The sequence below is a fragment of the Chiloscyllium punctatum genome, chromosome 3 (assembly GCF_047496795.1).
Source record: "Chiloscyllium punctatum isolate Juve2018m chromosome 3, sChiPun1.3, whole genome shotgun sequence".
NCBI classification, from domain to species: domain Eukaryota; kingdom Metazoa; phylum Chordata; class Chondrichthyes; order Orectolobiformes; family Hemiscylliidae; genus Chiloscyllium; species Chiloscyllium punctatum.
In genome coordinates, this window is record NC_092741.1 from 14983832 (window position 1) to 14999519 (window position 15688).

At 42.0% G+C, this 15688-nt stretch overlaps 1 protein-coding gene across 1 annotated transcript in view; it reads left to right on the forward strand.

Annotated features, from left to right (window-relative positions):
• LOC140453953 (dynein axonemal heavy chain 8-like) overlaps positions 1 to 15688 on the forward strand; it is a 1210036-nt gene that overhangs the window by 467995 nt on the left and 726353 nt on the right. Inside the window, exon 24 of the mRNA XM_072548830.1 lies at positions 6327 to 6442. Within this exon, the coding sequence (XP_072404931.1) occupies positions 6327 to 6442 (116 nt within the window). The remainder of the gene's footprint in view (positions 1 to 6326; positions 6443 to 15688) is intronic.

The window sequence follows — 15688 nt, forward strand, 5'->3', positions numbered from 1 at the left end:
TACATGATATCATCACATAACTGGCTTTGAAATCGACATTTCGGGCAAAAGCTTTTGCCTGAAACATCGATTTTAAAGCTACTTGGATGCTGCCTGAACTGCTGTGCTCTTCCAGCACCACTAATCCAGAATCTAGTTTCCAGCGTCTGCAGTCATTGTTTTTACATCATCACAGAACTCTCAAACTAAAAATGAGAGAAAAAAAAAGAAAAAATGGTCTCAATAAAATGCATCAGCTTTTTGCTTTGCACTGATGAATGAGATATTTGCATAGTCTTTGCCTCATGTTAGCTGTTTAATTGTCCACGATCATTCATTGCTGAATGTGGCAGGGTTAAATTTGATTATTTGGTTGTGATGTCACTCCAGTCCGGTGTATTGCCTTCTGCTTCTGCTATTAGGCATGTAATTGGTTGAATTATTTTGAATTAACCTGTATGACATACCTCTGTTGTACATGTTCCTTGAATTCAGATCTTATTTGTGAATTGAACCTAGCTGATCTTGATTCTCCATCCATTTGACTCATGATCAATAACGTTTCCTAATGAGTCAGACGGCAAATCTAAGTTTTAACTCTGCTCACATAAAAAATACCCCTTCCACTTCAGGTGCAACTTCTTCAAAATTGAAAGAGATTTGCAAAGTAGGTGAAGCTAGTGATTTGGTTTGTGTTTTGAATTAAAATGTTTGGCTTTCCACTCATCAAGCACCCCTTGCCCCCGTTCTTTACTTCCTTGTAAGAGTTGTAATCCCTATCACAATTTGATCAACCTGTTTCAATGGACCTCATTTATGCAGTAATTAATTTCTCAATTTTTCTCTTTATAATTTCATAAATTAAATTCAGATGCCCTTTACCCTTCAATGATAAAGATTGTTGTTTCCATTACATTCTTTGACACCCATTTACCATATGATTCCTAACTAAACAACTCTCACCAAATCAGAGAAAGCAGAATTAACGTTTCGGGTCCAATGACTCTTCTTCAGAACAGATCACTGGACCCAAAAAATTAACTCTGCTTTCTCTCTACAGATGCTACCAGATTTGCTGAGTTTTTCCAGTAATTTCTGATTTTATTGTTGATAAATAATAAGTATAGATCATAGAGCTGCTGTTATAGCCATGTCACCCTATCCAAACACAGGAACAAGAATAGACCATTCAGGAACTAAAGACTTTTGTTTTATCATAATTTATCTGTGTCTCAGTTCCATTTACCCACCTTTGATTCACATTCCTAAATACTTTTAATAAAAGTTAGTCAAACTTGAAAATTTCAATGCACCCAACAGATTCACCCATTTGGAGGTGCAAGTGGAAAATGAGAGGCAGCATTATATTGCATTATATTGCAGTACAATTAGAGAATTATATACAATTTATTCACAACCTCTTACAGAACTCTGTGTGGTTTAACAGAGTTACATGCCAGTTTGAAACCTCTGACTATTTTCTCAGACTCTACAGTGACAAAACCACCAGTGATAAATGGAACTTTTGTAGGCCACATATGATAGATGTTTCTTTCCAAGCAGCAAGATTAGATAAAGCTGTTTCCTGTCCAAAGTGGCCAATGACCGCATCATTACATCACATGGTCAGACCCATAAAGTGATAGTCCACACTCCACTTATACAACTACATGGCAGTGGAGGCAGGGTGACTTGAAGTGCACCACATTAAGACTCTGATCACAATTACTTTATACTTACCCACCTCCCTTTCATACATCGCCATTCCTCATTTCATTATTGGTCTGGCTTAGCTCAGATACGACTAAAATAAGTCAGTTCCCAGTAGATGAGTTGCACCATGGCACCTTATTTACATAATCAGCTCAGATAATTATAATGATGAGGTTTAAGAAGTTTTTAAAAATGTTTTTCAAGAGTCTCCACTCTAGTTGGCCTTGGCTATATGTTATATATTTGTATCCTTTGGATAAGCACATGGATGATGATGGGATAGTGTAGGGGGATGGCCTTAGATGAGGTCACAGGTTGGCACAACATCAAGGGCTGTTTGGCACTGTATTGTTCTATGTTCTATCTAATTTTAAAGTTGAGATGGTGACCTAGTTGTATTTTCATTGTTCTAGTAATACAGAGTTAGATAAACATGGGCTCAGATAGCAACTAGGCTTGGCAACAAGTGCTGGCTTTAACAGTAATGCTAACAGTTTGTTTTGTAAATGATTCACGGTATATGGCCATTTCTGACTGGGCCAGCATTCATTGCCCCGTCCTACTTTCCATAGACAAATTAATGATGAGTTGTCTTCCTGAACTGTTGCAGTCCATGTGCTGTAGATAGACCATGATAATGTTATGTACACGAAACTAGGGTTTTGAGCCCAATGACAATGAAGGAAGAAATTAGGAAAGGTGGGTAGTTTGGAGGGGAATTTGCAGTTGGTGGTATTCCCATGTATCAGCTGCCCTTGCCGTTCTGGATTGATGAGACCCTTGGTTTGGAATGTGCTATCTAAGGGTCCCTGTGTAAATTCTGTCATACATTTCATAGATGGTGCATGCTGAAACTGCTAAGTATTAGTGGTGGGGTTGGGAGTTGGTGGGGGGAGAGTGCATGTTTATAGATGGGATGCTAATCAAACACACTGCTTTGTCTTGAATGGTGTCAAGCTTTTTAAAGTGTCATGAGAGATGCATCTATCCAGGTAAGTGGAGAGTATTCCATTACAGTCCTGTCTTATGCCTTACATATCTTGGAAAGGCTTTAGGGAGTCAAGAGGTGTGTTATTTGCTGCAGGATTCCTAAACTTTGATCTGCTCTTAAAGCCACTGTATTTAGAGGGCTAATCCAGTTCAGATACATGGTCCATGTTAACCTCCAGGATGATGATAGTGGGGGGGCATTCAGTAAATGTTAAGTTCATAGTAAGTTCATAAGATATGGGTGCAGAATTCGGCCATTCAGCCCATTGAGTCTGCTCCGCCATTCAATCATCACTGATATGCTCCTCACCCCCATTTTCTTGCCTTCTCTCCATATTCCTTCAATCCATTACAAATTAAAAGTCTGTCTAACTTCTCCTTAAATTTACTCACTGTCCCAGCATCCACTGCACTTTAAAGTAGCAAATTCCACTGATATACAACCCTTTGGGAGAAGTAGTTTCTCCTCAACTCTGTTTTTAATTTGCTACTCCTTATCCTAAGACTATGACTTCTCATCCTAGAATACCCCACAAGAAGAAGCATCTGCTCCATTTATTTTATCCACACCTTCTCCATCTTGAATACCTCAATTTGATCTCCCCTCATTCTTCTAAATTCCATAGAGTATAGGCCAAAACTGCTCAATCTCTCTTCATATGATTAACCCCTTATCTCTGGGATCAATCAAGTGAAGCTCCTCTGAATTGCCTCCAATGTCCCTACATCTTTCCTCAAATAAGGTGACCAAAACTGGCACAGTACTGCAGGTATAATCGCACCAATACCTTGCCTAGTTGCAACAATATTTCTTTATCTTTATATTCTATTCCTTTAGCTAGAAAATCCAGCATTCCATTCGCTTTCTTTATTATCTGCTGTACCTTCATGCCAGTTTTCTGTGACTCCTGAACAAGTACACCTAGATCCCTCTGCACCGGAGCACCCTGAAGTCTCTCCCCACTAAGATAATAGGTCACCTTCCAATTTTATCAACCCAAATGCATGACTTCGCACATATACACATTAAACTCCAGCTACCACATTTTGGCTCACTGTCCAAAACTACCTATATTCATTTGTAAGGTTCTTATTTCCACATTGCAATTTGCTATTTTTGTATCATTTGCAAATTTGGCTGTAGAGCTTTCTACCTCTGTATCCAAGTCATTAATGTAGATTGTAAGTAATTGAGGTCCAAGGACTAAACCCTGTGGCACCCCACTAGTTTCATCTTTCCATTCAGAAAAAAAAAATTATTGCGACTCTCTGTCTTTTATTCATCAGCCAGTCATTTATTCAGTCAATTACTCCATATACCATATGATCTAACCTTGTGAATTAACCTTTTATGTGGTACACTATCAAACACCTTCAAGAGGTCCAGATAAATTACATCCACAGCATCCCCATTATCCACCATGCTTGTTACATCTTCGCAGAACTCTAGCAAGTTAGTCAAACACAGAACATTACAGCGCAGTACAGGCACTTCGGCCCTCGATGTCGCGCTAACCTGTCATATCAATCTGAAGCCCATTTAACCTACACTATTCCATATGCTTATCCAATGACGACTTAAATGTACTTAAAGTTGGCATGATTTGCCCTTCTTAAGACCACGCTGACTCTGATGGATAGCATTAAAGTCGTTGAATGTCAAGGGATGATGGTGAGATTCTCTCTTGTTGGAGATGGTCATTGCCTGGCATTTGTGCGGCATGAATGTTATGTCCCATTAAAGAATATCAGAAAAAGTGCATATTGATTTAGATTCCCGACGAAATATCATCAGATGTATCATCCTCCCTTGCTGTGTGAATCTTAATTTAAAAAGTAATGGGCTAGTACTACAGTGAAATAAAAACAGTGAATGCCATTCATGCCCCTCCAACACCCATCCTTTGGAGGAAAATCTAGTTTAGAATATTAAAAGTAAGGTCAGGATTATATACAGAAGAAGACTATGTTATTTGATAGTCTTTATAAATCAGATAGAGAATGTAGAGTACTACGACCAATGGGGGTATCTTCCGTCAGTACTATTTATCATTTACTACATGATGAAGTATCGGGAGATATGGACAATCTGCTTAAAACATGGGATCAGGATTTGGGGCTAGAAATCTCTATAGAAACGTGGAATGACATTTGGGAAAATGCCAGAATAATCACCATCTGTAACAGAGCTCAGGCTATCCAGCTGAAGATACTTCATAGGGCCCATAGCACCGGATCGATTGGCAAAATTTAAGGCAGGAGCATCTTCAATGTGTCCCAAATGTAAAATAGAGGTGGGCACTCTTGGAAATTGCCTATGGACCTGTCATAAGATCCGTAGATTTTGGACTAAAGTAGCAAGTACCCTGACAGAAATTTTAGGAACGGAAATTAAAGTGGACCCTGTATCTCTGCTATTGGGCTTTTCAAACTTACCCTCACTGGATATGCATGGGAAGAGATTATTTTCTATTCTCTCTTTCTGTGCAAGGAAAAATATTTTGGTAAACTGGGTGGCTGAGGGCCCCCCTGGACTTTCCAATTTGCACAGATTAATTATGGAATGTATTCCCCTTGACTTCCTTACAAATATGGTGCACCGAAAGACTGAATAATTTCATAAAATATGGCAGCCCTTCTTGAATTATATGAATACAGATATTTCGGCTATCCTAACAAGGGCTTTTATTTAATTGAGATTACGAACCTGGCTGGTCCGGGGCCCCTTGGGAGAGGAATCCCGCATGAATACGGGTTTTGTTACATTTGATGTTAACACATTCCGAGTATGTATCTCACTACCCAATTTCTGTGTTATCCGTTGGTTTTTCTTTTCTTTCTCTTATTTGAATAATGTAAGAGACTTAATTATACACTCTGGTTAGTTGTAGGATAGGTTAGTAGTTAGTTGAGTTTTGTTTTTTTTCTTTCTCGGTATTTTTCTTTTGTTAAATTTTGATTATTATATATTTAAGATTTAATTGTTTATCAATGTTTGTACTTGAGAGTTTTTTTTATTGTTGTAAACTTGTAAAAATGTTAAATTTCTAAAAAAAATATCTATTAAAAAAAAGTAAGGTCAGGAACAGACAATTCAGTTCCTTGAGCCTGCTTTACTATTTAATGATTATGGTCGATTTCATCTTGTTCTTGATTTCACTTTCCTGCTGAATCGCCCTTTTAATTGTTACTTTACTCATTAAAGATCTGTCTGTCTCCTCTTTCAATATATTCAGTGTTACAGCATGTACTGTACTCTGGGATAGTGAATTCCACAGTTTTTAAGAGAAGTAATTCCTCCTCATCTGTTTTAAATCTGCCACTCCCCATCTGAAAACTATGACCTTTCATTCTAGTTTGCCCCACGAGAGTCCCCATCTACTTTATGTCTACTTTGTCAATCTCCTTTAGCAGATAGATTTAGAAGATGAATGCTAATAGTTTTTAATTTCAGAAATAACTAAATTCTATTCCTTAAATGTGTTGCAAAAGTGTCATTTTATTTATAAATATTTCACTTGGAATTAAAGTATTTTCCTTGTTCGAGACATGCTTTAAAGCTGTACACTTAACATGAATTTCAACAGCAGTCATATTGATCACATTTGTGCTTCAGACTTTCTATCTTGTATTTTTTAACACAGAGCGTAGACGAGTTGGATTTTCAGGAGATATTGAAGAAAAACATGAATCTTCAGTGGTCCACAGCCCTGTTAAAATAGATATTCACCAGATCAAGAAAAGTGAAGAATTTGAAAAGGTAAAGAAATGATTTTGCAATGGATTAACTGATTTAGCAAAATGAATACAAGAAATGTCAGCTTACCATGCCATTTAGGCAATATACTTGAAGGGGCTTCTCTTAGCCATATATTTTGCATATCCCCTAGGTGTGTCTGTTTTAATGCAAGGCGTGTCAGGAATAAGAGTGATGAACTAGGAGCATGTACCAGTGCTTGGAACTACGATGTTGTGGCTAGAATAGAGATGTCGATTTCGCAGGGGCAGGAATGGTTGCTGGATGTTCCAGGGTTTAGATCTTTTAAAAAGAATAGGAAGGGGGTTAAAAGAGGAAGGGAGTAGCATTGTTAATTAGAGTGCATCACAGCTGCAGAAAAGGAGGTTGTTGAGTAGGGTTTGTCTACTGAGTCAGGATGGTTGGAAGTCAGTAACAGGAAAGGAGCAGGCACTTTTTTGGATGTTTTCTATAGAACCCTCAATAGCAGCAGAGAGCTGGAAGTCCAGATTGGACATTCCTGAAGAAGGGCTGATGCCCGAAACGTCGATTCTCCTGTTCCTTGGATGCTGCCTGACCTGCTGTGCTTTTCCAGCAACACATTTTCAGCTCTGATCTCCAGCATCTGCAGTCCTCACTTTCTCCTCCAGTCCAGATTGGACAGCAGACCGTGGAAAGGTGCAGATGTAACAGAGTTGTTGTTATGGGTGACTTCAACTTCCACATATTGATTAGAGACTCCTTAGTACAGATCATCTGGATGGAGCTGATTTTGTTAACTATGTACAGAAAGAATTCCTGACTCAATATGTAGATAGGCTGACTTGGGGGGAAGGCCATTTGGTGTTAGGCAACAAGCCAGGCCAGGTGTCAGATCTCTTGGTGGGAGAGCATTTCGGTGACAGGTGACCACAACTGCCTCACTTTTACCATAGCCATGGAGAGGGATAGGAACAGACAGTATGGTAAGGTATTTAATTGGGGGAGGGGAAATTACACTGCTATTAGACAGCAGCTGTGGAGTATACATTGGGAACAGTTGTTCTACGGGAAATGCAGAACAGAAATGAGGAGGCTATTTAAAGAACACTTGTTGCGAGCGTTGGATGAGTTTGTTCCACTGAGACAAACAAGGATTGCTCTGCCCCAGAGGGCAGTGGAGGCCCAGTCTCTGGATTCATTTAAGAAAGAATTGGTTAGAGCTCTTAAAGATAGTGGAGTCAAGGGTTATGGAGATAAGGCTGGAACAGGATACTGATTGGGAATGATCAGCCATGATCATATTGAATGGCGGTGCAGGCTCGAAGGGCTGAATGGCCTACTCCTGCATCTATTGTCTATTGTCTATTGATTGGTAAGAGGAAGGAGCCTTGGATGACAAGAGAAGAGGAGCTTCTTGTCAAGAGGAAGAAGAAAGCTTACTTAAGGTTGAGGAAGTGAGGGTCTGGCACAGCTTTAGAGGATTGCAAAGTAGCTGGGAAAGAACTCAAAACTGGACTGAGGAGAGGTAGGAGGGAGCACGCAAAAGCCTTGGTGGGAAGGATTAGGGAAAACCCAAAGGCTTCTACACTTACGTGAGGAATAAGAGAATGATCAGAGAGAGGATAGGGCCAATCAAGATACTGGAGGGAACTTGTGACTGGAGTCTGAAGAGGTAGGGTGGGCCCTAAATGAGTTCTTTTGCTTCAGTATTCATTGGTGGGAGGCACTTTGTTGATAGCGAAAACATTGTGGACCAGGTTAATAGGCTTGAACACATTAATATGAAGAAAGTGGATGTGCTGAAAATTCTGGGAAGCATCAAGGTAGATAAGTTCCCAGAGCCAGACCAGATATATACAAATTTAGCAAGTTTTGAGAAGATTTGTAGCTCAGGTTGAGGTTCTGGATGTAGGTTTGCTCACTGAGCTGAAGGGTTCATGTCATTTTGTGGCTAGTCGATGTTCATGTATCCTGGTGGTGAGTTTTCTGCCTGTTTGTCCAATATAGTGTTTGTTACAGTTCTTGCATAGTATTTTGTAAGTGACATTATGCAGAGCAGAGGAAAATCACCCACACAGTGTATTCTAAAAGAATGGGTACCTAATGAACACAGTCCACCAATTTCTCAGCAACAAATCCAAACAAGCAGACAAAACGCACCCAGAAACCTGAGCTACTCTCCCCTACATCGAAGACACCTCGGAAATGACTGCCAGACCACTCAGACCGTTTGACATCATGGTAGCCCACAAACCCACCAACACACTAAAACGGCAACTAATGAACTTGAAAGACCCTATACAGACAACAAGCAAAACTAATGTCATTTACAAAATACCGTGCAAGAACTGTAGATGTGGTGTATATGAATTTCAGTAAGGCATTTGATAAGGTTCCTCACAGTGGGCTCATTCAGAAAGTGAGGAGGTATGGGATAAAGAGAAATTTGGTTGTCTAGAAACAGAATTGGCTTACTGAAAGAAGACAACAAATGGTAATGGATTGAAAGTATTCCACCTGGAGGTCAATAACCCTGGTGTCCTGCAGGGATCTGTTCTTGGGTCTCTGCTCTTTATAGTTTTTATAAATGACTTGGATGAAGAAGTGGAAGGGTGGATTAGTATGTTTGCCGGTGATACAAAAATCAGTGATGTTATAAACAGTGTCAAGGACTGTTGCAGGCTACAACAGGACATTGACAGGATGCAGAGCTGGGCTGAGAAGTAGCAGATGGAGTTGAACCTGGATAAATGTAAAGTGATTCTTTTTGGAAGGTCAAATTTGAATGCTGAATGCAGGTTAAAGACAGGATTCTTGGCAGTGTGCAGGAACAGCGGGATCTTTGGGGTCCATGTACAAAGTTCCCTTAAAGTTGCCAACCAGGTTGATACAGTTGTTAAGAAGGCAGATGGTGTTTTGGCTTTCATTAAAAGGGGGATTGAGTTTAAGAGCAGTAAGGTTTTGCTGCAGCTCCATAATTCCATGTATATACATCATATATCCAGGATGCGGCCCTGATTGGAGGGCTTTTCTTATGAAGAGAGGTTGAGTGAGCTCAGGCATTTCACACTGAAGAGAAGAAGGAAGAGAGATGACTTGATAGAGGTGTACAGGGTAATGAGAGGCAGAGTCAAGATGAGAGTGGTGCTGGAAAAGCACAGTAGGTCAAGCAGCATCCAAAGAATTCCTGATGAAGGGCTTTTGCCTGAAATGTCGACTTTCCTGCTCTTTGGATGCTGCTTGAACTGCTGTGCTTTTCTAGCATCACTCTAATCTTGACTCTGATCTCCAGCAACTGCAGTACTCACTTTTGCCTAATGAGATGCATAGATAGAGTGTATAGCCAGAGACTTTTCCTCAGGGCAGAAATGGCTGTTACAAGGGGTCATAATTTTCAGGTGATTGGAGGAAGGTATAGGAGAGATGTCAGAGGTAGGTTCTTTACACAGAGAGTAGTAGATGTGTGAAATGCACTACCAGCGGTGGTAGTAGAGTCAGAGACATTAGGGAATTTAAGTAACTGCTGGACAAGCATATGGATGGCAGTAAATTGAGGGATCCATAGGTTAGGTTGATCTTAGATTAAGATAGATGCTTGGCGCAACATCGTGGGCCAGAGGGCCTGCGTTTTGCTGCTCTTTTCTATGTTTGTTATAAATTGCAGAAACATTGACAACTCTCAGTTCACATTTTCCAACACTGGACCCTAGCAGATGAAGAAGGTAAGTTTTCCCACCAATTTTATAAAAGACAAAGAGGTTCATGATTTACCTTGTGATGATTAAACATTTGTCTGTTGCCATGAAGGGATGGGCAGTTTTATATTAAAAAATGCACCTTAATTTTATACAAAATTTAAACTTCTTTTTATTATAACACTGGTAATTAAAACACTGGTGGTAAACCTACAAAATGTTTAGGAGAAATTAAGGACTGCAGATGCTGGAGATCAGAGTCAAGAGTGTGGTGCTGGAATAGTATAGCAGGTCAGGCAGCATCCGAGGAGCAGGAGAATCGATGTTTTGGGCATAGGCCCTTCATCAGGAATGAGGCTTGTGGGCCTGGGGCCTAAGAGATAAATGGGAAGGGGTGTGGCTAGGTGGAAGATAGCTGGGAATGTGATAGGTAGATGAAGTTGGGGGAGGGAGGTTGATAGGTCCTGTGTGGTTGCAGTGTCCCAAGGTGGAAAATGAGGCATTCTTCCTCCAGGTGGCGGAGGATGATGTGATGTACCAGGAGGTTGGTGGGGTGGAAGGTGAGGAACAGGAGGGATGGACCGCTTCACCCTCCTCTCCAACCTTTCACCTTTCTCCCCCCACCTTCATCTACCTATCACATTCCCGGCTACCTTCCCCCAGCCCTATCCACCTCCCATTTCTCTCTCAGCGTCCCGACCCACAAGCCTCATTCCTGATGACGGGCTTATGCCGGAAACGTCGATTCTCCTGCTCCTCAGATGCTGCCTGACCTGCTGTGCTTTTCCAGCACCACACTCTCAACTACAAAACATTTCACCAATATCTTGAAAGTGCAGTTCATTAAGTTTTCTTATGTAGCAATTGTGAAATATTGACTTTTTTGATAAGGAGGCAGAAACAATAAGGATGAGTAGTTTAAATGGAATAACTTGATTTTCAGCCCCATTCTTTTAGATATCAGATTTTAGTTCATCATCTCAATGTTTTCTTTTAAAACCTGGCAACGGCCATAACTCTTTCATCCTGTGCCACATTTCTTTGCTCCCTTACCTTCCAATCCAGCTGCCATGTTAAAGATTTACTATTGGGCAAAAATGGTTATCACCTCTACATATGGCTGCATGGTAGGATTACATTGACAGCCATGCTGTTTCAAGGAGTATATTCAAACAAGCAATAGGCATCCTTCAACTGGACCACTCAGTAACAGCCATGTACAACATCACCTTTTGGATATCCATATCAATTCAACAGTGATTTACAAGGTCACTTTCAAGATTGTATGGGCTCGCCAGTGCAGTTCAGTCACACCTGTTGTCCCCCTTTCTCTCAGTAGGACTGCATATTTTCTTCAAAGGCCCAATGATTTCCTGTTGAAACCATTGACTGTCTTTTGTTCTACTACCGGGTAAAAACAATGACTACAGATGCTGGAAACCAGATTCTGGATTAGAGTGGTGCTGGAAAAGCACAGCAGTTCAGGCAGCATCCGAGGAGCAGGAAAATCAAAGTTTCGGGCAAAAGCCCTTTATCAGGAATACCGAGGAGCAGGAAAATCAAAGTTTCGGGCAAAAGCCCTTTATCAGGAATACAGGCACTGTCTCATGACTTGTCCTACCTGCCTATCTTCCTTTCCACCTATCCACTCCACCCTCCTCTCTGACCTATCACCTTCATCCCACCCCCATTCACCTATTGTACTCTATGCTACTTTCTCCCCACCCCCACCCTCCTCTCATTTATCTCTCCACCCTTCAGGCACTTCTCTTGTATTCCTGATGAAGGGCTTATGCCCGAAACATCGATTTTCCTGCTCCTCGGATGCTGCCTGAACTGCTGTGCTTTTCCAGCACCACTCTAATCCAGAATTTTGCTCTACTACCCTCACAGTCAACAAATTCCAAAACATCACCATTCACTGTATAAACATTTCATCCTGACAACCTCTCTGGATTTCATATCTCAAACTTGTGTCCTCTATTCTGTTTGCTGCTGTTAAGGGGGATAGGCTTTCTTTATCTACCTAATCTAAACCTGTCACAATTTGATCCACCTTGATCAGTTCTTCCTGCAATCTCTTTTGTCCAATGAGTACAACCTGACGTTCTCCAATCTGTTTACGGTCTCCCTCCTCTCTTGAACAGAGGGGTTCCATTTCCTATATTCAAGTCTTATGGAACCTTTTCCAGAAACTGATGAATTTTGTAAAATTAGCACCAAAGTATCTGTTGTTTCATTAACCTCCTCCTTTAAGACCTTAGGATGAAGTCCATTTGTTCTTGGAAACTTATTGTCCTACAATTCCAACAGTTAGTACTACTTGCCTCATGATTGTAATTTATTATGTTCCTCTTTCCCTTCCATGTCCTGAGTTAAGGGTATACAAGAATATTTTTACCCCCTGCATGATGAAGGCAGTAGCAAAATGTTTGTTCAACTAATTTATCATTTCCTTATTATGAAGTATTAACTCCACATGTTCACTCTCTAGAGAACTCATACTCACTTTACTTAACCGCTTGTTTTTCTTTTATAAACACCTTTAAACTCTTGCTATTTGTTTTCACATTCCTAGATAGTTTGCTGCCATACTCTAATTTTTCCTCCTGATAAACCTTTCAATTATTCTCTTCCATTCTTTATGTTCTTACCAATCATCTGAACGGCCTAACTTTATGCAGTTATTTGTGTTTTCCTTAGATTGATGCTTTTCCAAAATTTTTCAGTTTGTTTTAAGACTAACGTTTGGATTGTAGACTGAGATGGGAAAAGAACTGTTTTAAAAGAAAAGGATCAGTGAACTGATTATTGCCATTTTAAAAGCAACTTACCCAACACTCAGTATAATTGCTGTTTCTTCAAACAGCTCCAAATTTCCTTTAAATCTCCTGCCTTTCATCTGAAAATTGTGCTCCCTTGTTATTGACCTTATTAACAGGAACAGCTGCTTTCCACACCTGTCATAGTCTTATACATGAGGTCCCCTCTCAGCTTTCTCTTCTCCAAAGAAAATAATTCAAACTTATCCAGCCTCTTTTCATAGCATGGGATAACTGTTCTTATCCAGATAACATCCTGGCAAATATCCTTTGCATCTCCTCCAGTGCAATTACATCCTTCCTCTCATGTGTTGACCAGAACTACACACAGTTCTCCAGCTGTGGTCCAACCAAAGTTCTGTGTAGCTTCAACGTAACTCTCCTCTTTTCTAAGGCAAAAGTGAGAACTGCAAATGCTGGAAACCAGAGTTTAGATCAGAGTGGTGCTGGAAAAGCACAGTAGGTCAGGCAGCATCTGAGGAGCAGGAAAATCGATGTTTCGGGCAAAAGCCCTTCATCAGGAATAGAGGCAGGGAGCCTCCTGGGTGGAGAGATAAATGGGGGGGTAGGGGGCTGGGGAGAAGGTAGCAAAGAGTACAATAGGTGAATGGGGGTGGGGATCTCCGGGACACCCGCACCAATCAACCACACCGCCCCGTGGTCCAACATTTCAACTCCCCCTCCCACTCTGCCGAGGACATGCAGGTCCTGGGCTTCCTCCACTGCCGCTCCCTCACAACCCGACGCCTGGAGGAAGAACGCCACATCTTCCGCCTTGGAACACTTCAACCCCAGGCCATCAATGTGGACTTCACCAGTTTCCTCATTTTCCTCCCCCCACCTTACCCCAGTTCCAACCTTCCAGCACTGTCCTCATGACCTGTCCTACATGCCAATCTTCCTTCCCACCTATCCCCTCCATGCTCCCCTCTGACCTATCACCTCCATCCCCACCCATATTCACCTATTGTACTCTTTGCTACCTTCTCCCCAGCGCCCCCCCACCCCCCACCCCATTTATTTCTCCACCCTGGAGGCTTCTTGCCTCTATTCCTGATGAAGGGTTTTTGCCCAAAATGTCGATTTTCCTGCCCCTCAGATGCTGCCTGACCTGCTGTGCTTTTCCAGCACCACTCTGATCTAAACTATTCTCTTTTCTAATCCTTGCTATAAAAGCAAACATCCCTTAAGCCTTCTTAGCTATACTCTTAGCATGGACCGCTGCCTTCAGGGATCTGAGAACAAGCACCCAATATCACTTTGATCCTATGAGTTTCCTAGTGTTCTGTTACTTTATGTTCTTTGTATCGTTATTTCTTCCAGACTGCATCATCTCACATTATCAATGTTAAATTCTATCTGCCAGAGACCTGCCCATCTGACCAATCTTTCTTTATCATCCTGCAATTTAAGACATTCTTCCTTGCTGTCACCCACCCGACTAATCTTCATATCATCCCCAAATGTACTTATCATCCCCCACATTTTCTTCTGTATCGTTTTATATATATAATAAACAATAAAGGACCCAGGCCTGATTGCTGTAGTATGTTCTGGATTAGTGGTGCTGGAAGAGCACAGCAGTTCAGGCAGCATCCAAGTAGCTTCGAAATCGACATTTCGGGCAAAAGCCCTTCATCAGGAATAAAGGCAGTGAGCCTGAAGCGTGGAGAGATAAGCTAGAGGAGGATGGGGGTGGGGAGAAAGTAGTATAGAGTACAATGGGTGAGTGGGGGAGGGGATGAAGGTGATAGGTCAAGGAGGAGAGAGTGGAGTGGATAGGTGGAAAAGAAGATAGGCAGGTCGGACAAGTCCGGACAAGTTATGGGGACAGTTACTCAGCTGGAAGTTTAGAACTAGGGTGAGGTGGTGGCAGGGGAAATGAGGAAACTGTTGAAGTCCACATTGATGCCCTGGGGTTGAAGTGTTCCGAGGCGGAAGATGAGGCGTTCTTCCTCCAGGCGTCTGGTGGTGAGGGAGCGGCGGTGAAGGAGGCCCAGGACCTCCATGTCCTCGGCAGAGTTGGAGGGGGAGTTGAAATGTTGGGCCACGGGGCGGTGTGGTTCATTGGTGCGGGTGTCCCGGAGATGTTCCCTAAAGCGTTCTGCTAGGAGGCGCCCAGTCTCCCCAATGTAGAGGAGACCGCATCGGGAGCAACGGATACAATAAATGGTATTAGTGGATGTGCAAGTAAAACTTTGATGAATGTGGAAGGCTCCTTTAGGGCCTTGGATAGAGGTGAGGGAGGAGGTGTGGGCGCAGGTTTTACAGTTCCTGCGGTGGCAGGGGAAAGTGCCAGGATGGGAGGGTGGGTTGTTTGGGGGCGTGGACCTGACCAGGTAGTCGCAGAGGGAACGGTCTTTGCGGAAGGCGGAAAGGGGTAGGGAAGGAAATATATCCCTGGTAGTGGGGTCTATTTGGAGGTGGCGGAAATGTCAGCGGATGATTTGGTTTATGCGAAGGTTGGTAGGGTGGAAGGTGAGCACCAGGGGCATTCTGTCCTTGTTACGGTTAGAGGGGTGGGGTCTGAAGGCGGAGGTGCGGGATGTAGACGAGATGCATTGGAGGGCATCTTTAACCACGTGGAAAGGGAAATTGCGGTGTCTAAAGGAGGCCATCTGGTGTGTTCTGTGGAAGAACTGGTCCTCCTGGGAGCAGATCCGGCGGAGGAGGAGGAATTGGGAATACGGGATGGCATTTTTGCAAGAGGTAGGGTGGGAAGTGGTGTAATCCAGGTAGCTGTGGGAGTCGGTGGGTTTGTAAAAAATGTC